This window comes from Suricata suricatta, chromosome 8 (genome assembly GCF_006229205.1).
Source record: "Suricata suricatta isolate VVHF042 chromosome 8, meerkat_22Aug2017_6uvM2_HiC, whole genome shotgun sequence".
Taxonomy (NCBI): domain Eukaryota; kingdom Metazoa; phylum Chordata; class Mammalia; order Carnivora; family Herpestidae; genus Suricata; species Suricata suricatta.
The window spans coordinates 7702410-7725471 of record NC_043707.1 but is presented as its reverse complement, the minus strand read 5'-3'; the positions used below and the strand labels follow the sequence as shown (position 1 = coordinate 7725471).

The 23062-nt window shown below is 47.6% G+C and overlaps 1 protein-coding gene across 1 annotated transcript in view; it reads left to right on the top strand.

The window, feature by feature from the left end:
* Positions 1-23062, top strand: part of GRIN2A (glutamate ionotropic receptor NMDA type subunit 2A) — a 368909-nt gene that overhangs the window by 206689 nt on the left and 139158 nt on the right. The window contains exon 2 of the mRNA XM_029948744.1: positions 3995-4587. Within this exon, the coding sequence (XP_029804604.1) occupies positions 3995-4587 (593 nt within the window). The remainder of the gene's footprint in view (positions 1-3994; positions 4588-23062) is intronic.

The following is a 23062-nucleotide window of genomic DNA, read 5'->3' as shown; positions in this document are numbered from 1 at the left end:
TTTAAACAGCATTTAGGAATTTCAATCAGGCAGTCATGAAGGGGGTGAGTTGTTGAGAGGTCCCAGCCCAGAGTGGGAAGTGGATAGCCTAAGCCCCTGAGATACCAAGAGTCCTGACCCATGGGGGCAATGACAGGGACATCTATTTGTTGAACACTTGACTTGTGATGCGTACCACACTGGAAGCTTTTAGACAAGGAGGTCATTTATCCTTGCAGCTCGACGGGGAAACATTAGCGGCGGCAGCAGTGTAGGGCAGGGATGAACAGCTTGCCTGGGGCAAGCCTGCTTCACTGCCTGTCTGAGTCTGCATGAGTCCCCCTACCTCTGAGTCTGTTTCTTCATTTGGAGGATGGGGACAATCCCAGTACCAGTCTTGGAAGGTGGTTGGGGACAGGATTAGATGAGATACTACATTCAAAGTGTGGAGCCACATGTCTCTCATAGGCTAAGTCCTTCTGGCACAGTCACTCGTATCATTTCTGGCATCGCCACACCCATTGTACAGCTGTGGAAACTGAGGCTTGGAAAGGTGAAGTGATTTTTTTCCCCAAGGTCACCCAATTAGGATTGGTACCTGGACAGCATGCCCCGAGAAGTTAGTTACACTGTTAGCCATCCTGGGGTGGGGGCAGTGGGGGGAGATTTTCATGGGGATCAGAAGAGGGTGCTAGGAGAGATTCAGCTTGGACAGAAGCACTACAAGACCGCGGAGTGGGGATAGCACAGGGAAGGAGCCCGCACATATTTTTTTTTCCCATTTATTTTTTTTCTCTCCATAATATTTTATTGTCACATTGGTTTCCATACAACACCCAGTGCTCTTCCCCTTAAGTGCCCTCCACCATCACCACCACCTCTCTTCCCCCCTCCCCCCTCCCCCCCAACCCTCAGTTCATTCTCAGCGCACATATTTTTATACAGATGGCTGTGCCAAGCGAGCTCGCGACTGATGAACTGCTGTCCCTATAATCTCTTTCATGAAGCTCACAAGGCGGCCATGCCCTCCTCCCTGTGTGGAGAGACAGATGAGGCTGCATTTGCCCCCAGCTCTGCTCCGTGCACAGAGTTGCTCATGGATACCGTTGAGTGCAGCTCCCAGCACGTAGGGTGCGGTGCTGGCGCACCTCAGGTACCATCAGCCCCCACATCTAGCGTGTTTGCTCCCCGCCTCTCGACAAGTCCCGATCATCCCTAGGAGGTGTGTTTATATGGATCGGCTCAGAGTTCCTTTTTTATTGGGTTCCGGCCATGCTTAGCATATGCCCTCCTGAGATCTTTCTCCATTCCTCACGCGCTCCGTGCAGGAAGATGCTGATCTCAGAGTCCTCCGTAGTCATAAAGCACCTCTGGTGACCAGCCTCCTTGGAGCCATCTTGGTTCCATGGGAATTATTACATATGCTTTGTAATTGAGTTTGGAACTGCTCAGTCCCCTCCCAAGAAGCACTTGGCAGTGCTAAGGTTGATGGACATAACTGCCTTGGGACTTCACTTCTGTGCCTTCTTTTGATTCTTTATGTTGTCGCTGCTTTTGGTATTTAGTGAGGTTCCGTGGACAACTGTTGAGGCATCTAGGACTTCTGTATTCCTCTTCTGATCAATAAAGGTCACCCTCTGTATATTTTTGGCATTGGATGGAGGAGGAGGAGGTTGGTGATATTGAAAGATTTTAATTTCTGGGCATGACTTTCAAGAGCCGTAAAGAACACAGCCTCAGACACAGAACTCTACCATTGTGCATTATGCTTAAGCCAAGGACGTTCCTCCCAGACCTCATGTGCACATTCATTTACTCATGCCTTCCTTCAGCCTCCATTTCCTGATGGGTCATGTGCCAAGTCTTCTGCCAGGTTCTGGGGACAGAGAGATGAGGACACAGCAGAATCTCTGCCCTTGAGCTGTTCGCAGTCTTGTTGAGGCATGATTTAAAATGATTAATCAATCCAAGAATATTGGCTTTCTCCAAAAGCTACTGTAGGGAAAAAGATAATTATCCAAAGTCTTTAAATCTGTTACCCACTTTAATTGATTTAATTAGGTAAAATTCATAAAACTGTATTGTTGGAAGGAGCCCAGAGGCATTTGTTCCTGTTTTTTTTTTCTCTCTCTCTGCCTTCAGGCCACGTTGCACTTGAATTATCCCCCAAACTTATGCATTTTAGAAAAGGGAAGTATTTCGAAGAACTATATAGCTTTTGGCCCATTCAGATAAAACTTTCTATTCTCTGAGCACCCATGGGGAAAGCTCTACCGACTTCTGTAAAGGGGTGACATGCATAGCTATTAAGTATTGTTCTGGAAGACTAATGGAATCATCGACTCTTAACTCTCACACACACACACACACACACACACACACACACACACAGACATACGGGAACCTCTGTATTCATATTGTTGAGGTTAATGTGTATGGTAACTACAGAATGAAGAATGAAAACATGGCTGCACCATAATAAGGACTCCTTGAGAATCCTTTTAGTTCCCAGGGGGGGAAACATCTATCTCGGCACTTGTCACATTGTGTTTTGCTATAACACACAGGCATACCTTCTGTTTAGCTGGCATTTTTGCTCCATGCCAGCCAGTCAACAGCATGGTTTAAGCATCTGCTCCCTGTAGATCTTCAGCAAACCCAAGAAAGTCATGGCTGTATTGTGGGAAGCCGGGGGGGGGGGGCTGGTCATGGACCCAGAACCTGGGTTCATTCTGCGTCTCATTTTCCCCTGCCAACAACACCCCCCTTTATCGAATCTCATGGGGATTTTAGGAGTTATGAGGAGTGAAGGTGGTTTGTAAATTAGACAACTGTAGGCATCGCCTGTCTTTTCTAAAAGGAAGTATGTTCGCATGATCAGATCATGACTTAGGGAGATGTTAGGACTATTAAGGGGCCCTTTAACCCAACCCAGGTCACCATGTCACCTTCCAGAGTCAGAGCATTCAGTGACTCCCTTTTATGCTTGAATGAGGTCTAAGCCTCTGAACATACCCCTGAGGCCACACACAATGGGATCTCTGCCAAGCTCTTCGCCATCATCTCACACCCCACTACGTCATGAGCCATAGCGCATTTATCTCCAGCTGGAATAGTCAAGATGTACCTGCAGGTCTCCTCTGACTATAATGTCCACTCATTTCCCCTCTTCCTAACCTGGATACTCCGTGAGCATCTCTTGATGCCTCTCTCAGCCTCTAGTTCCTGGAAATGGCTCTTCCTCAAATTCCCACCAGATCTGTGAAGGCAGAGACCCTGTCTGGGTCTGTCTTTTATATTATCATTGTCTCCCCAAGTTCTAAAATGGCGTTGCTGCTTAGTTAGGTAAGTATTCACCAAATATTTGCTGATGCAGATAGACATCCAGATAAATGTCCATGTAGCATTTATTATATTTTATATTACACAGGAGTCTAGAGTCCAAGTGACAGAAATCCTACTCAAACTGGCTCTAGTGAACATGGGAACTTGTTGGCTGACACAATCCAACAGGTCCAGAGGGGAGGGCTTCAGGCACAGCCGACTCCAGGCGCTCCAAGTATGTCATCAGGACTTTGTGTGTGTGTCCTGATGTTGTCTCTGCTGAATTCATTTTCCAGTCTGGAGCCTGGGGCCAGATAGAATTTGTTGTGTCGAAGCCACAGAGGCCCAAAGATGGGGGCAGGTAGAATGAACTAGAGGAAAATGAGGAGAATAGATGATGAGCTGAAAAAAAAAAATAACAGAAGTCCTTCATGCACCAGGCTGTGGGCTCCAAGTTTAGGATCTCTCTCCTCTCTGTATTTCCAGTGTCTGTTCCCAAGTGTGGCACATAGTAGGTGCTCAGGAATGTTTGCAAAGGAATAAGTGTGCGATGTGTCCCCCCTACTTCTAAGAAGGCATTTTAAAGCCTGTGAAGACAGTTGGTTATGTATAAACCACTTCTGCCTCATCCTCTGTTTTGCTTTTTCTTTTTCTTTCTTTCTTTCTTTTTTTTTTTTTAACCTGTTGGCAGGATCCGACGTCAACCTTCTTCCAGTTTGGAGCGTCCATCCAGCAACAAGCCACGGTCATGCTGAAGATCATGCAGGATTATGACTGGCATGTCTTCTCCTTGGTGACCACCATCTTCCCTGGCTACAGGGACTTCATCAGCTTCATCAAGACCACGGTGGACAACAGCTTCGTGGGCTGGGACATGCAGAACGTGATCACCCTGGACACGTCCTTCGAGGACGCGAAGACGCAAGTCCAGTTGAAGAAGATCCACTCTTCCGTCATCCTGCTCTACTGCTCTAAAGATGAGGCCGTCCTCATCCTGAGTGAGGCCCGCTCCCTGGGCCTCACCGGGTATGATTTCTTCTGGATTGTCCCCAGCTTGGTTTCTGGGAACACGGAGCTCATCCCGAAAGAGTTTCCATCAGGACTCATTTCCGTCTCCTATGATGACTGGGACTATAGCCTGGAGGCGCGAGTGCGGGACGGCCTGGGCATCCTGACCACTGCCGCGTACTCCATGTTGGAGAAGTTCTCCTACATCCCCGAGGCCAAGGCCAGCTGCTACGGGCAGACGGAGAAGCCGGAGACCCCGCCGCACACGCTGCACCAGTAAGAGGGGGATCTCTGCTTGTCCCCCAAATTGGGACCAGCGTTTTGTTGTTTGTTTGCTTGTTTGGTTGTTGAAGTACTCAGAGCAATACGTGCATACTTACTGCTGAAAATGCGCACTGACGGTAGGAAGCGTGGTGTGTACACTTACGGGACTTTGTTCAGTCCTTCTTGGTCTCCTCTCCCCTCACCCCCCTGGCTCATCTTTCGTTTTTAAGTTACATCGTGCTTTATTCTCTGCAACTTGCTTTTTTTACTCAACAGTATACCTTGGAAACCTACACTTGAGACCTATGTATCCCTCTATGTATCTCTCGATCTATTCATCTTCTATCCATAGCTCTATCTCCAGTGTGCATGTGTGTGTACATATGTGTATACTTTTAGATGTAGATATATACACATATATGAATATATGTACAAAGGTGTATATATATACACACATACATATGCATGAACGTATGTAGGTAACGGCTGTATGTGTATTCTTTGAAACTGACGCATTGCCTTCCTCAACAGAGAGATAGCGTGACTTATTTATTCAGTCTCCATGATGATGGAAATTTCAGGTTGTTTCAGATTTTTCTTTTTCCCTCAGAAACTAAACTGAGTGATCATCATCCCATATGTCTCTGTTCCATGTGCCAGTGTTTCTCCAGGGTGGATTCAAAGAAGTAGGATTCTGGGGTCACCGCGCACACGCGTTTAAAAATTGAAGTATCTGTTGCCGGTTTGTCCCACCCAGTAACGGTACCAATTTATATTCACACAAGCAGTTTGTGAAGTCACTAGGCTTCCCACCTCCTCACCAACATGTTACACTTTGGGAAGACTGCCCACGCTGGGGCTTCCGTCCTCTGTTTCAGACTGTGTCTGAGTTTCTTCCCTTCTTAGGTCCTATTTTTGTAGGTCATTGGAAGTCTTGGCAAATACCACTTTTAAAGCCTCACTGTATTCCATTGCATGGACATATCCTCTTTTATTTAACTGCTCCCGTTAGACATTTAGGTTTGATGTTTCTGCGAAGCGTCATTGTTCCTGGGGACCCATCGTTATGGCTCTGCTGTTGACATTTAGAATGGTCACCCCCGCACCCATTTTGCACGCTTTTGCATGACACCTGGTGGTTTAATCCGCGCTCCTTCCTTATGTAATGTATAGTGTGGCTCTGTGGTTAAGGACCTGGACTCCAGACCTAGATTTTTCAGGGTTCAAATCTTGTCTCGTCCACTTGCTATTCGCCTCAGGCAGCCATATTTCCTTTCTGCACCGTAGTTGTTCATTGCTGAGTGATGAGAGCAGCCTTGCTTCCTAGGGGCGCTTCCCAGTCTGGAGCGTGCATCAGAGCCACCAGGAGGTTTCTTGAGCCACAGACTGCTGACCTTCACACTCAGTCTGTGATTCGAGCAGCTCCTGGGGGTCGAGGCGGGTCCGGGTCAGAATTTGCAATTCTAGCAGGTTCCTGGGTGCTGCTGATATTGCTGGTCTGGGGACCGTGCATTGAGAACCAGTGTTCCACGGATTGCCCTGAGTACAAGATGCAGTGATGCATGACAAGTACTGCTTAGCGCCGCGCCGGCACCCAGTGATTATTGAATGCCTGTCAGAATGCCCAGTGAGGTTGTTTTTGGTCATTAGAAATTACAGTCAGCAGACTAGGTAGGTTTATTATCAGCAGAGTAACACATCCCTCTGATTTTTCTTAATATTTTTATTTATTTTTGATCGGGAGAGAGAAAGAGAGAGAGAGAGAGAGAGCGCAAGAGTGAGCAAAAGCAGGGGAGGGGAAGAGAGAGAGGGAGACACAGAATCAGAAGCAGACTCCAGACTCTGAGCTGGCAGCACAGAGCCCAACTCGGGGCTCAAACTCGCGAACTGGGAGATCATGACCTGGGCTGAAGTCAGATGCTTAACTGACTGAGCCACTCAGGCGCCCCCACGTCACTCTAAAGTGACTCTGGGAGATTTCAGGACTTTGAATCTGCTACAGTTCAGGGATTATCTCTGAGTCCAGAGGTAGGGTTTTGTGTGTGTGTGTGTGTGTGTGTGTGTGTGTGTGTGTGTGTATGCACGCGCGTGTGTGAGCACATACACACATGCACGCACACACACGCATGCAAATGTATGCATGTTTAAAAAGACTATACCTCTTTAAAATCGGTATACCCATGAAAAGTGAACTCTTGAATTAAGAAATCGCGGTCCTTTGACATTTCCCCTTCCCCTCTCTGATTCCCTCCTTAGCGATCCTGTTTCTACATGGCCGCTTTCAACATTTTGAATAATTGCCTACAGGTCAGGAAGGAACTCCGATAAGTCAGTAAGAGGCACGGGAGCCTCTTACAGAGGCGGGAGCTCCGCCAGCCCGAACACCAGGGCTGGGCTAATGAACCTTCACTTCCCGTAAGAAATGCCCCGCAGCTCGAATATTCAGAAACGTATAATTTTGATGAAAACATAACAGAATTTCAGGGCAACTGAAATAGAATATCTACAGGAGAAGGAATTCGAGAAGGAGAATTGTCAGGACATGCAGAGCCCCTTTGAGTGACCATCCTGAATTCCGTTCCAAGATAAAAGGAAAAGAAATCCTCTGCTGTGACACGCTGCCGTGCTGTGTCTAGGAGCTCTGTTTTGAATGCAGCAGGTTTTGTGGACGGTGCTTCCCCCCAGAGTCTTCATGCATCAAGTGTGGCCAGCCGTCATCCTCTGCCTGGTGTTTAATGAAACCTGTCTCCCTCCGTGAGCTCTGGCGGTGCTCGCCCTGTGTGTGAGGCTGGAGTGTGGCCCAGGAGTGGCTCCTTACCACCCTTGTCCACTGTCAGGGTGTTTCTTAAACCCCCCCAGGCGAGGAAAGGGCTGGGTGCTGGAGAAAGCCCCCAGATGGCAGTTTTTCAGTAAAGGGCACCATTCTCTTCTCCTATGTCCGTTCTTCCTTCCTTCCAATGAAGGCCCCCGAAATACACACAGGAATGAAGTCATAACCTCTCTCCTCAAAGAATGTTCAGAGTGCTGAAGAAGGAGGAGGTCTGTCATGCGAGAGACTCAGGTAACAAGGACTTTTTAAAACTATAAGAGAAGAACAAAAAGTGAGGACAGATTCTGATGAAATACAAACCCAATGTGTCACATTGGTTTCAAATTTTTAAAAGAAGTAAACATTACGGACCACATCGCGGTCCTGATTATTCCTCTCCCGAGTCCCACCTTCTTCCTTTTCTCTCATTGGGAGGGAAAAACCCTGCTGTGAACTTGGTGGGGCTTCAGATCTGTGCTCATGTTTTTACCTTTAGCACAGATGTCGGTGCAGCTTTAGACTCAAGGCACAGTTCTTTTTAATGCTTGTAGGTGGTGTCGGATAGGTTCAAATTGCCTTTTCCTCAACCTCCTGGTTGAAGATCCATCCATGAGGACCGTGTTACTCGCATATTCCTCTTAGTTTCTGCCCTGTGTTTTCTTGTGCCCCTGTTGTATTGTTTGTTTAAGCATCCCCCTCAGATGGACATTTAGGTTGTTGACAGGAAGAGATCCTCAGCATCTGTCGTCTGAGTTGGAAGCTCAGGACTGTCATGTTCAAGGTTCTCATTACTCCCACCGTGTCATCAGGAGGATGCAGATACCTTGGGGGAAGCTCTGATAAACCCACAGAAGGGTCTTGTGCTACGTTGCTGCGGGGATCTGGGGTCCTTCTTTGACTGGTTGAGCGCACCATCTTGGAACCAGCTTTGCATGTCCCTGTGTGGTCTTCAGGGACGTGACTTGTAATGCCATACCCAGAGTATGTGTTACTAGGACCCTGTGACCGTGACTTCCTGCTTATGATGTGGGACCTGGTAGAAAAGACTGCTTGCTGAGGATGACGTGCTGATGATCTTGCCGTGGACCTGTTTCTGTCGCTAGGATTTCAGGGGGTAAAAAAAAAAGGTGGGGGAAAGGGGAAAAGGTTCTTTATGTTCAATATTCCTGGTTTTACAGAAGGCACTTTGAAAAGAGCAGTCAGCATTTTATAAAGTTCAAAAATAGCTCAGCCATGTTATATAACCTCCTCCTTGCTACTGCAAAGTTATTAAACATCTGTCCCTTCACCACGCACAGAGCCCATCCCTGGAGCTCCTGGAACTATGAAGGTGGACATTACGTGTCCTGCTGGTGTCGGGCTGAGGTTGTCCTGTCCAGGCCGCGGGCAGATAGGGCCCCCTGGGAGGCCGTGTGGCACCAAAGCCTGGGTGTGCATCCCAGAATGGAACTCTGCTGGATCAAAGGCTTTCGACAAGTCCCTTAATTCCTCCAAGGCTGCCTCCCGAGATGTCACATGGGGACAAGCAAAGTATTTGCCTCTCATCCCAGAGCCTGGCAGATGGAGAGCAGTCTCTACATCGTTACTGTTGTAATAAAACTTGTAGATATAGAACAGGGAGGGAAACAGATGTGTCTGCATTCCATGGTCCACGGCTTGCCCTTGATTCATTCCCCACAGAGGCATTTAGTCCCTCTGTGTGCTAGACACCAATTATCCATGGACGGTGAGACAGAGAAAAAAGCCCCCGTGTGGGGATTGGGCCAGGCAGCGTTCAGTGTTTCCATTTGTGTCTTGTTGTGTCTGAGGCCTGAGGGTCAGTGGACTCTGTCATGGTGGACCTCATCTCCCTGGGCTGGAGGTGCAGGAGGAAACGGAATGTCCTTCTGGGGGAGGATGACACCTAAGGAGAGGCAGAATGAGGGGAGATGACTTGATCCTCCGCTGACATGTCCCAAACATCTTTCTGGTAGCTTTGTTATTTTTTATTTTTAATTTATTTTAAATTTTTTAATGCTTATTTTATTTTTGAGGCAGGGGGGCAGAGAGACAGGGAGACACAGAATCCAAAGCAGGCTCCAGGCTTGGAGCTGTCAGCACAGAGCCCAACTCAGGGCTCAGACTCACGAACCGTGAAATCATGACCTGAGCTGAAGTTGGACGCTTAACCAACTGAGCCACCCATGCGTCCCAAAAGGTAGATGTTTTTTAGACCTAAACTCTCTTGGTAAAGGCTTGAGGAGCCTGGAAGGAGCATGGCCAATGGGAAGAAGGCAGTGTGGTATGGAGGAAAGTCTGGATGGCCGGGTTTGGAATTAGCCACATACTGGTTACCAAGCATGAGTTACTAACCGTGGCGAACCCAGATTTTTTCTGAAATGCACACGTCTGTGTGTGTGTGTGTGTGTGTGTGTGTGTGTGTGTGTGTGTGTTAGTCATCTTACTGTACCAAAATTAAGGGAAAGCATGTGTGTTGAACCCTTACCATTATGCCTGGCATGTAGGAGGCATTTTCACAAATAACTGTCACATCCTTCTTCTTGTTATGATTGTGATGATGATATTGTGATGTAATGATGGTGGTGACCATCATATTATTCCTTTAATTTATGTTTGTTAAACTGCAAGCTACTTACAGGCAGGGAAGTGAGAAATAGATTTCTGCCTTGTTTTTTAACGAGTGAATTATGACCGTATGTCTGGTGGCTCCCATTTTCGTTAAGGAGGCAGGACGTGGAGGTCAGAGGTGCCCAAGTAGATCTTTAACCCAGATGCGTGGGGAAAGAACATCTTCTCCCAGGAGGTAGGGATTCCTCTGGAAGAGACGTTGTTTGGCTTTAATTGATGATACCTAGCTTGACCACTTGTGTGTTTTACCCTGAGCTCTGGATTTATGAAGCCGGGCTGCTGCTTTAAGAGGCAACAGCATCGGGGCGCCTCGGGGGCTCTGTCAGCTCCGCATCCAGCTCTTGATCTCGGCTCCGGCCCCAGATCTCGTGATTCGTGGGTTTGAGCCCCGCATGAGGCTCTGTGCTGACCATATGGGACCCTGCATGTCTCTGCTTCCCTCAGCCCCTTCCCAGCTTGGGTTCTCTCTCAAATAAACAAACTGAAAGAAAAGAAGCAATATCATTGTAAATTACAACCCTGGCAGAAAAGCAAAGGAAAAGAAGATCTAGATATGTGAGCTTAATTCATTTCCAAGTTACTTTGATACTTTTTCTTTTTTTTCTTTTTTTAATGTTTATTTATTTTTGAGAGAGAGAAAGAGAGAGAGAGTGAGAGAGCAAGCAGGGGAGGAGCAGAGAGACACAGAATCCAAAGCAGGCTCCAGGCTCTGAGCTGTGGCTCAGAGGGCTCAAACCCACGGACTGTGAGATCGTGACCTGAGCCAAAGTTGATGGCTTAACAGAGTGAGCCACCCAGGTGCCCCTGCTCCTTGATACTTTTTTCACTCTTCATTTCTAAAATAACCACAGGAAAAGTTCCTGGCTTAAGACCATTAAGAGACTGCACTAAGCTTGGTTGGCTTTTTTTTTTTTTAAGATATACAGAATTATCACTGTTGGTTTATTTTTTTATTGCCAATAAAAGAGCCTGCTCGCTTAAATCTCTGAGCTTGACTGGAGTTAAAACTTCCCTGGGTGGATGTGATAACTCTTTGCAAATATTTATCTGTGGGATCAGCGTATGTTCAACAAACATTTCTGGCCGTGGCACCAGGCACCCAGGAGACCCAGCAGACCCAGCCATCCTGTGGGCTTGTGCTGCAGATCCGACGGGGGGTTCCGGACTCCACGCTGAGCAAAGAAGGCTGTGCCTCAAAGTAAATCAGCACGAGATATGCAGACATGGGACACGAGAGAGTCCAGGGGTCAGTGCCAGAGCGAGGACAGAATGCATTCCGCCGGACTTTGTGACTTTGTGGAATGGGAATTCGGACAGTGCCCTGGTTATCTTGGGCAGGTTACTTGACTTCTTCATGCCTTCAGTTCTTGGCTGCAAACAGAGATCATTCCAGCCATAGAGGACTGTGGTGACCCTTACATGCCAGCATCTGGGCAACAGTCGGCACCTGCCGCGTTCACTGTCCTCCTTCCCAGGGCCAGGTGCACAGCTTGCTCTGACCCTGCTCGTGTCCTGACGGGCCCAGGGGAGGTGGGCTGCACCCCCTGGGTGTTCAGCCTGACAGCGAAAGTCAACAGCCTCTCTTCAGCATCATCTCTGCTTGCGGGATCTCTCCTGGAACACGGCCGTCTCTTTTCTGGCTGCAAGTCAGAAGTACCGTATGCCAACCCTGCAGTGCAAGTCAATCATTTCCAACTGGCAGCCAATGAATAGCTTGACAAATGGTGGGAACGGGATGCTGGCACCTTGAAAGGACCAGAAATTGACCATGCCTTTACCTTGAGGGAAAGGTGGTTTTGGGGTCATATTGTTCAGATTTGCCTGATGCAAGTCTTTCGATTTGGGGACCCGCATGCCTAACGGAAAGATGTATCTTTCTGTTTCCCCCAGGGTTGGATGCTAAGACAGTTTTCATCTTGAAACTTGTTAATTGGTGACGTATACTAATAATTTGCTGCAACTCTCTTCTGTGAGAAGATAAAGCAAAGAGCAAGCACCCTCCTCATTACTCTGGTGCCTGCTGACAGAGAGCACTTTGGGGGCAGAGGATCTTAATGTGTAAGCATGGGGACCAATTAGGAGACCGTGGTGAAGTCCAGGAGATGTGAGGTGTGACTTGGGGTAGAGTAATGTCCATGTATTCAGAGAGGAGCCGGTGAGTTTAATGTGTCTTTTGGAGTAAAATGAAGAAGCCTCCACAGATGACTATCAAGTGATACAAGATATTAAACTGATCAATAATTTTTCACTTATACAGCTGAACAGATGGTTGTACCAAACCAGAGAAGTCACACATGTAGGGAGGAGGGGTCAGGAAGCACATCTAATTTCCAACATGTTCCGGAAACATACTCCGGCCAACGTGGAAATCTCAAGGAAGAGGAGGAGGGTCTGAGTCAGACTGAAATAGGCAACGCACATCTCCAAGCTGATGGTTGGTGGTTAAAACCCCAGGATTGGGTGACGTCACCTGGGGGGGGGGATCAGAAGAGGAACTGGACTGAAACCATCAGGAAGTTCAACATTCATTGGCAAATCACCCCCAAACCAAAGGAGAATCCTGGGGAGAAGGAGTTGGTCTGGGAAGTCCAGCCACCTTTTCCCCCATGGAGACGGTCTCTGCCCTGCTTCTGGTACAGAGCTTGGTGGGTGTCTGTGCAGTGTCTGCTATATTGCTGGACATCACGCAGGTGCTGCCGGCCTTGTGAAGGTCTAAGATCTATGCCCATTGCTAGTGTAGCCGTGTTGAGTGCACCCAAGGAGATTTAAGTAATCATACCAGTCATTTTAATCAATACATGGAGAAAGTAAAGCCTGCCATGCGATGAAGTGCCAAGCAGATCATCAGAGCAGTCAGTTCTTGGAGTCCAAAGAAACCGGTGCCCTCCTGGGCTGGAGCTGGATCACAGAGGGGAAGCCACACTTTGGATCTGGAGAAATGAGGAGGCGATACTTCAGTGAGGGGGAACAACTCCTGTTTTTGCTTCATTTAAAAATTTTTTTTTTAATATTTATTTTTGAGAGAGAGAGCACAAGTGGAGGAGGGGCAGAGAGAGAAAAGGAGACACAGAATCGGAAGCAGGCTCCAGGCTCTGAGCCGTCAGCACAGAGCCTGATACGGGGCTTGAACCCATGAACCATGAACTCATGACCTGAGCTGAAGTCGGATGTTCAACTCACTGAGCCATGCAGGCGCCCTGGCTTTTGCTTCATTCTTCACATGATCTGAAAGACATCTGATGCCATACAAAACAATAAGTTAAGAATCCCTTCTGCCACAGGGGAGGCACACGTGGCACAGTGTAAAGAGCCAGTGCGAGGGCCTGTTTATTTATAGGCTGTCTCTTGTTGGCGCTTCCAGAAGAGCGTCTGTCTGTGCACCTCCTTGTATGTAGGACAGAAGCCCTCCTTGAGCTGGTCAGCCAGATGGGCATTTCCACCTGTTCTCTGCCCTGGTCTGCTTCTCTTGCCTCCACATAGACACTGTCTGCCTGCAGGTGTGACTGAGCCTCCGTGCAGCCTCCTGGTGCCTCACTTCCTGTCACGGATCCTAGGGACGGAGGAGCCCCTGTTAGGCCAGTGATGTGAGCTAGGTTTGGCAGGGGGCCTGGAGGGGGCCAGCCACAGTTTTATCCAGGCTTCACAGTTTGGGGACTGAACTAGCCGATCTGCTGATGTCTGGTGTGCTCTCGTCCAAATCCCCATTGCCAGTTCCTGAGGATTTGCTTCATTTGGTTAAGTCCTGTCCAAACACAAGGAAGAAATACACACACTACTCGGTTTCCTGTGTGAGAGAAAACAGCTCTCCTGAGACGTGGACTGCTTTCCTTTATTTTTCCATCACTGTTAGTGAAAGGAAGTTTTAACGCGTTAATTAATACACCATTATGTATGTGAGTGGGGGGGGGGACTTCAAGTTTCATAAGTTATGTTATAGAAACGTATGTATTTTAAAATGTGATGTAATGGAAATTTTAAAGTACTCTCATGTTGCAATCTGCCATGTATTACGTGTCTTCTCTGTGCTAGCCACTAGAAGTAAATTATCTCTAATCTTCAGATATGAATTAGGGTATTTTTAATGCAACTATCAACTAAATTCAGTATGTGACTGAATTATTTGGAATTTTGTAGGTAGGGCGGACTTCAGATGCAGTATGATCAAGGCTCTGGGTCTTTTCCCTATGATCTCTTGACTCTGCTTTCTGGAAATTGCAGTCTTTGTTATCCAGCTTCTTTCTCTGGGACGTTAAGTTTGCCGTCAGCAACACCAGCGATGACTTCTTTGTTCGTGGCCACATTAGGTCATGTGTCCACATTTGGGCCAGTAACAGCCATTTTGACAATGCCATGAAGTCACTGACTTAAGTAGGGATTCCCAATCCAATCACTGAAAAGGCAAATAGGAATGCATTAAACTAAAATAGACTTACTCTAAGGACTGGGGCTGGGGGAAGTTACCCCCAAGCCCCATCAAGTCATATGAGAAACCTGAAGTTTCAACAAATGTGAAATCTGTTAAGAACAAGGAAGAAGAAAATGGATGCTGAATAGACTTTCTACCAGCAGATCAGTTATAAATCATAATAACTCACATTACAGTTGATGAAACTGAGGACCAGAGAAGTTGTATAACAGGATAAAAGCCACACAGCTAATATAAAATGAAGCTAGAATTCCAGTCACGCTTTGTTTGGACCTAAACCCTGTTATACTACTTTCTGAGGATGCAATTTGACCTGAAGTTAAATTTTCATTTTTTTTTTTTTACTCAGAATGTTTTTATTGTTTTCAAAAGTTGAATAAATCCAACATTTCAAAACTCAAAGATGCTACAAGAAATTTTATTTTCAGCAAATCTTAAAAATTAGAAACAACTGATGATGATAATTCTACATTCCTATCTAGAAGTTAAAAAAAATTTTTAAATGTTTTTATTTATTTTTGAGAGAGAGAAAGACAGCATGTGAAAGGGAAGAGCAGAGAGAGAGAGAGTCACAGAATCTGAAGACAGGTTCCAGGCTCTGAGCTGTCAGCACAGAGCCTGATGTGGGGCTTGAACCTACGAACTGTGAGATCGTGACCTGAGCCGAAGCTGGATGCTCAATCAACTGAGCCACCCAGGTGCCCCCCCCTTTTTTTTTATTTTTAAAAATGTTTGTATTTACTTTTGAGAGAGAGAAAGACAGCACGAGCAAGGGAGGGGCAGAGCTATCTAGAAGTTTCCAAGGTTGGAGCCCTAGGTGTTGGGTCCAAACCCTTCACTTCTCTGGGGGAAGCTGGGGGTCGGCATCCTCAGCTGTCTGGTGCTGTGGGGGTGGCGGGATTTATGGCGGGAGTGTCTCGGCCTTTCGTACCCATTTCGATGTGGGAATTTTCTTGTTCACTTGATGTACAGGAGTCTCTGAGCTAGCTTCTGAATTTCTTTCAGAGGTAATTGCTGCATGTATAATTCTACATCTGGTGTATGTGGGAGGATGTAACTTCACGAGCCTCCAAGGCTGCCGTCTTGTACTGGAACCTTCCTCCTACCTGGAGACGGTCACCTGGGTGTTATCAAGGAGGCCCTGCCCAGTTCGTCTTCATCCCCTCCTGAGCCACTCACTCATATTACATCAGTGACCTCTTTATGCATCTTGTATTTGTTTTATCATTTCATCAAAATCACCATCATGTACAATCATCACTCAAACAAGAACTTGATGAACCTCAACAGTGGTAGGTATTAGAATGAGTGATAACAGGAAGTTTTGGTATCTCATCTCCAGGGATCTTACCGCCTGGGTCCAAACAAGTAGGTCTGTGGACAGCGTAGGTCTCTCTCTCATTCTGTAGGTTTTGGTGTTATTGGCAAGACTTTCTAGAGAAGTCACATAAAAAACTGCTGGTCTATGATTGTGACAAGATACCCCATATGATTGGAGAGGAGCTCCTAGTCTTTCCCTCACATTTCTCAACACACACACACACACACACACACACACACACACACACGCTTTTAAAAGTTGCAGCTGGGGGTGTCTAGGATATAGTCATCAGGGACTAAGTGATCATTCTTTGTGGCCCTAGGTCATAAACCTACTTTTTGTTCAACTTACAGGTGGGAATTTGACTTTCCCCAAAGATAAGAACTTAACTGAACTACCCATGGGGAGTTCCCGCCCATCAGACTGGATTAAGGCATGGATGTTTTTCTAAAGCTGGGAGCAGAGATTTCTTGGGAGGGGGGAGATGGGAAGTGGGGGGCAGGGACCCAGCCTCTTGGAATGTCCCGGAACTTGTCCAGTAAATGGCACAGAAGGGACTTTGATGGAGGCCATGCCGTGTGTTAATGGTCACTGCTGAAAAGGTCCCTGGATCATCTAAACCTTGTCAACTATGTGGTTCTGATCTGATTTTTCCTACGTTATGGCCCAAATTCACTAAGCTTATTATTAGTCGTTACAAATCATTTTCAACTGGTTTTGTAACATCGAAATTGTCCATTGCTCCTCGGTGTTTTATTACAGACGAGGACACGGAGGGCTGGGAGACACAGGGTTCACTTCTCACTCCGGAGAGACTGGCTAATGGCAGAGACATGGGAACCAGATTTCCTTTCCCCCAGACCTAGATGTGTTGCTTCCGCTGTGCCTGTGTCCTCTGTCCTTCTAGGTCCTTTGTGATTAATAATAATAATGTGGTGGTGGTGGTGGTGGTGGAGGAGGAGGAGATGAAGAACCCCAGGGACCTGGCCATTTTTGCTGTTGACACCCCTACCCGGCACAGTGTAGACACTTAAATGCATGTCAATGGGTGAGTGAGGATAGTTGCTCGCACGGCACTTGCTTTGACCTTGACGCCGTGTTAAGGATGGTGACGTGCATTATCTCCTTCTATCCTCACATCAGCTCTTTGAAACCTATGGTATTGGTATTCCTATTTTTACATGAGAAAAAAAATCTCAGAAAAAGGGCTTTTCCCAGGGTCATTTAGTGGTAGAGCCAGGACCACAGTGGCCTGTCTGACTTGAGCGCCTGCTCCTGTGGTCCCCTGGCAGCCCCGGGAAAGAGGACCCTCCAGGTGGGTTTTCACGAGGCCCTGGGTTGTCTTCCGACGCCACAAGGCGCGTACGGAGATCCAGCCAGGTGGGGCAGCAGTTATTTGTGTGTCTTGCAAGTTAACTTGTCAGAGATGCAGATGCATGGAGTTTCATTTTATAAATCGGAGAACCTTCCTGAAAACGTTAACAGCCTTACCATCAACATCCATTATTATTATTGTCATTAGCATGGAGCTCAGCGTTGGCGTCGCCAAGAATAAAGAGAGGAGAGAACAAAGGGGAGAGGTTGACCTTTCCGGGGAGAATTTTTAGGAGAATAGTCCAAAGCTCCATTGCAGAGTCATCAGCTCCCTTTCAATGAGTTCTAGAATGAGTCCCTCCAGACTTCGTGCATCCCTGAGGAGCGCCAATAAATATTAACTGGATGCAAAGAATTGAGCAAAACCGTCATTAAGGGAGTCTCAGGAATTCTGACTAGGCAGAAGGAAGGAAATAAAAGGTAGAAAGGAAGAGAGAAGCCCGTATTAAATTTTGACGCTGGGTGCAGGGCAGGTCATAATGGAGTTGTCTGCCTTGATTTTTTGACATTTTTTAAAAGTCATTTATTTTTGAGAGACAGGGGGAGAGAGAGAATCCCAAGCAGGCTCCACATGGTCAGCACAGAGCCCGACGCGGGGCTCGAACTCACGAACCGTGAGGTCATGACCTGAGATGAGAACGAGAGTCAGACACTTAGCCAGCTGAGCCCCCAGTCGCCCTTGCCTTGAGTTTTAAAGTGTTCTCTTCACACATCTGCAGGGAGGCCAAAGCACTGACAGGTAGCTTCCCCTCAGTGTAGGAGGTGGGGAGGGAGCCATCAGGCCTGCCTGTAAACCATTTACAGAGCTTCATAAACCTTAAGCTTTCAAAGCAGAGCCTTTCTTAAATAGACTCTGAGCTCCTGACACAGGACTAGGAGAAAGTGTTTGTCTTCAGCTGACAATGTGGAAACAGAACAAAGGAGTCCCTGGTATCTGCTACATGTTTTCATCCGCTGACTGCCTGCTTCTCATGCTTCCCTTCCTTCTTCCCTCCCTCCCTCCCTCCCCCTTCTTTTCTTCTTTCTCTTCCCTTCTTTCCTCTCTCTCTCCCTCCTTCCCTCCCACCTTCTTCTTTCCTTCCTTCCTCCGTTCCTCCTTCCTTTCGTTTCCCCATGAGTCTGTTCATGTATTCAGCTCCGTGGTAGGTATGGGACTGGGACACAGGCAGCCACGGACACAACAGACAAAGGCTCCTCGCCTGACCCTCCCAGGCTGGTGGGGAGACTGAGCGTAAAGGATCACACATACAATGTCAAGTTGGTATTGACCCAGGATAGGAAGATAAAGGGGGCAGAGTAAGGGGAGAGAGAATGAAAGGGGGTTGTGTTAGAACGGCTGGGCAGGTGACATTGTGGCCCATATTTGAATGAAGCAAGTTAGAAAGTGATGCAAAGATCCGGGGCAAGAATATTCTGGAAGGGGGCCAGCAGAGGCGAAGGGCTGGGGTCAGGCAGCTGCGTGAGTGCTTCGAGGAGTAGAGGCAGGACGGCTGAGTGGCACATGCCTTCGGAGAGGTCGGCCAGCTTCTAGCGTCTTCGAGGCCACAGTCGAGGTGTTGAGCTTGGTTTCCATTGTTGTCGGGAGGGGAGTGAAGCAGGTTTCTGGGGTGACCCCTGAGCCTCGTTTGCTTTTCTTCTGTGCTCTTTTTCTGTTAGCAACAAGCTTTGCTTAGTGTGGAGTATGAGACCCTTAGCTTCTCCAGACCGCATTTCTCCCTTCTTCCATCGTGCAGCCTGTGGTGGGCGGGCCCTGGGCCCCAGCCTACCACAGCAGCAAAAATCCATCCGTCTCATAATGCTGATTGGATGATGAGTGGACATGGATGTGAGTTGGTCTGATGGGTCATCGATCATATCCATTTGATGTATAGAGAAGGTACAGATTGTGAGGCCTGCAGTTTCTGTTGCCAGTTTTCTACCATGAAAGAAATCAGGCTGCAATTAGAGGTAACTCATGCCTGAAACAGAATTAAGAGAACTATGGCATGGAGAACAAACCAGAGCCATGATCAAACTGTACCTGATGTCCGCTGTATTGCTGATCGTTTCAGATATGAACCACCAGACTCCCTTAGTGGTTTAAGTTGGTTCAAGCTTGTTGAATTTTGATGGATATGTATATTTGGCAGCTAATCTATAGCATTATGCTAATTAATTCATGGAGGATACCCTTTAAATTAATGAGGCTGCCTTTGGTAAAGCTGAATTTGACCAACAGTGGGATAGTACAAATAAAAAATTTTAAAGATTATTTTACACAAGACAACGATGGCTCTGTAATTCCAGATAGAAAACTCCTTGAATGATATAATTTGTGCTCGGCGTATGTTTGTAGCCTTTGGGAGGATTCTAGCCTATAAATCCACAGTCTTTGGAAATCAGATTTTGACTTTTTCTGCTGCATGTTAGCTGTGAGAACTTGAGCAAGTAACTAAATACATCTGGACCTGATTTTCATCATCTGTGAAACGGAGGTGGTGCTGGTCCCCATGCATAGTGGGGAGTTTGTAAGAATTCAGTAAGACATGAAAAGCATCTAGCTTGAGCCTGGCCCGTGCTAAGTGACCCCATGAATGTTACTTCTTGCATAAGAATATGATTCCCAGAAAGACCAAAGAAAAGTGGGATGAAAAAATGCCTCCTGGGTGGCAGGATTGTTCTGCCTTGCTTAATTAAGTGTGTTTCATTATTTGAACTCCCTGGGGCTTTTGAAGAAAAAAAATGGATTTTTTTCAAACTTGGGAAAGCCGTCTCATTAACTGAGAAAGAGGGGAGGAGGCCGTCCTTAGAGAGGAAATGAGAGGGAGGTAATGGTGAAATCGGGGAGTAGAGTACATCAGTGTTGGTGTTAACTTGCTTTGTAAATGACAAACAGATGCATAGAGACACGTGGCCATGGTTTTACAGAGAACTTTTATGTCCAAGAAGACCTGACGCCCTGCCTGAGTGAGATGTTACTATATTTTATAGTTTTAAGACCCAAGCAGTTAAAAAAAATGATCTTTATTTCAAAAAAGGTTGAAATGCAAAAGATAGGCGTCTGAAAATTGATGCCTTATAACATCCAGTCCGCTTGGTATAAGCTGATGATTCCCTCGTGTTATAGATGAGAAAATCGAGGTTCAGGAGAGGCAAGTGACCTTTTTCAGGGTCCTGTCACGAGCAAGCCAGAGCCATTATTGCCTCGGTCCAGTTGTTTGAAGACCTTGGGTTCGCCCTCAGACCTTGCAGGGGACGCTCGAGGGGAAACGAGCGTATGGTCCTTGTCCTGATGAGGTGACAGCCTCATAGGGAATTTAGACGAAGATGAAAAGGGAATCGATTAAAAATGGCTCTTCCTTATGTCAGCTGGGGAGGAAGGCTGCGGGGCCCTGAGGTGGAAAGCTCCAAGCATGAGAGGAAGGCTTCTCTTTAGCAGGGGAAGAAAATGCATCTCTTTGGAGGGGACATTTCAACTGAAAGGTACAAGGAGAAACAGACGTGAAAAAAGCCAGAAAACCTCACTCCCGGCAAAGGGAACAGAGTGTGCAAAGCCTCTGAGATGGGAAAGCCTCTGGTGCGTATGAGGAAATGAGAAAAGAAATGTTACGAGGGTAGACTCAGTTTCCGGCCTTTCTGACCATGAGGCCACACTGCCTCTGTCGTCGGGACTGTTGAGTGACGGTCACCAAAGACCGTGGAGCAGAGGCCGTCACCGCGATTCCAGTTGCCTCCTCACATCCAGAACTTAATCCTCCTTAATTCCTGTAGGGCCTTCCCTGACCGGCCCCATCGCTGTGCTGTTCCAACAGGAAGAAATACCAGGGGAGCCGGGAGCCTCCATAGGAGCCTGCAGGGGCGGGGGGGATTCTGAAGAGCCGAGGCCAACGATGATTGTGGACGTGAGCGGACCCCGAGTCCCAGCCGTGTCTCGGGCCAGCCCCCAGCTCCTCTCTGGGGCACGAGGGGTCTCAGCTCATCCCCAGAGCAGAAGGCTCATTGCCCCCACGGCTCTTAAAAGTTGGGCCTTTGGACCCTGAGTGGCTTCCTTCAGCGCCTGCGCTCCCACCAGGAGCCACTGAAGATAAGGGACAAACAAGAAGACCCAGATTTATAAAACCGCTGCAGGTTCAGGGTGTTGGTAAAGCTCCTGCTCCCAAACTCTTGGACCCCCTGAGAGGTTGGGTGGCACTTTAAAGTCACTTTCCTTTTGGCTTTTCCCAGTAACTCCCATCCTGAAGCTCTGTGCCGTGTGGGAGGACTCGTGATGAACAACGGGACCGTCATTTTGTCAGGCTCCCCTTCTGCCTAGACGAAGTCAAATAGCTGTCACAATAGCATTACTCAGAGCTTGTTAGATCCAAATACACAGACCCTTTTCTCCCAGCAAGTCCGTAGGTCGCGTGTCACATAGTCACACGGAACAGGTGGAGGTGATGAAGTTCGCTGGAGCCATGCCAGTCCTCACGGTCACATGCAGACAGGGACACAGCTCTCTGCCTCCAAATCCAGACGATAGGGGCGCCTGGGCGGCTCAGTCGGTTGAGCCTCCGGCTTCGGCTCAGGTCAGATCTCACGTTCGTGGGTTCGAGCCCCGCGTCAGGCTCTGTGCTGACAGCTGGCTCAGAGCCTGGAGCCTGCTTCCGGTTCTGTGACTCCTTCTCTCTCTGCCCCTCCCACTCTCATGCTCTGTATCAAAAATAAATAAAACATTAAAAAAAAGGTAAAAAAACTTAAAAAAAAAAAAAAACCAAATCCAGACGATAAAAGTTGTCAAGAAGTGGAAGCGTAATGTGGTCCCTTCTTTCCCAACAGTACAGGGGTGGGGTGCAGGGGGAGGGAGAGAAGATGCTGATTAATAACAAGAACCCCTGGATTCACCCCTCATACAACACCCGGCCTTTGTCCAGAGCCTCGCGTGTGCCTGGGACACCGTGCCAGGTTCTTGTTACTAATTAACCCACTCAGTGCTCATCACAGCACCACGAAGGAGGTGCTGTTATGTCCATTCACCAGATGAGGATGTTGAGGCTCAGAGAGGTCATGAGACAGCTTACCCAGTTGGCATAACCGTTGTGTGGGGGGATCGTTCACAGACCCCGACGGTCTGACCACACAGCAGTTCTGTTATCGCCCCTGTGCTGCTTCTATTGATGACACGCTCTTTGCTTTATGGGAAACATATGCATCGGGCATATTCCTGGCTGTGAGTTTCTTCTCTCTACTCTTGGTATAAAAATAAAATGGGTGCCTGGGTGGCTCCGTCGGTTAAGCATCAGACTTTGGCTCAGATCATGGTCTCACATTTCGTGGGTTTGAGCCCCGTGTCAGGCTCCGTGCTGGTGGCTCAGCTTCAGATTCTGTGTCTCCCTCTCTCTCTCTCTCTGCCTCTCCCCTGCTTGCACTCTGTCTTTCTCTCTCTCAAAAATATATAAATATTAAAAAATAAAAGGTCAGAATCTTAGGAACAGGTTGCTATGCTCCTTCCCCGTAGGCAAACGGGAGCAAGTAATTGGCAAAACGGTCTCGATAATCAGACGGTAAAGCTGCCATCACAGAAAAACTTAATCCTGCGTGTTTTCTACTCGGATCGGAATGTCGGGGTAATTGTGTAGGTCGCTGCCGTCCTTCCTGGGGAAGGGGCTGCCGTAATTAAGGATAGCGACCCGGGTCCAGCCCTCTCTGTTTTGATGTGTTCCTTAACCAGTTGATGCCTCTTTTCCTGACTTGTGTTTTGCTGTCAGCTTCTGCTTCTTCCGCTTGCCTTATTAAGAATTCTGCACAGTCAATAGGATGCAAATAAATGGAAACATATGCACCTCCCTGCATGTGGGAAATGCCGCTGTTGGCCGCTCTGCTGCCTAGCTGCCTTTGCAGGGTGAAGCGTTAGCATTAGCTCTGGGGCCTGGTGTGAACCCCACCGTCCTATCTGGTGAGGGAGCCAATGCAG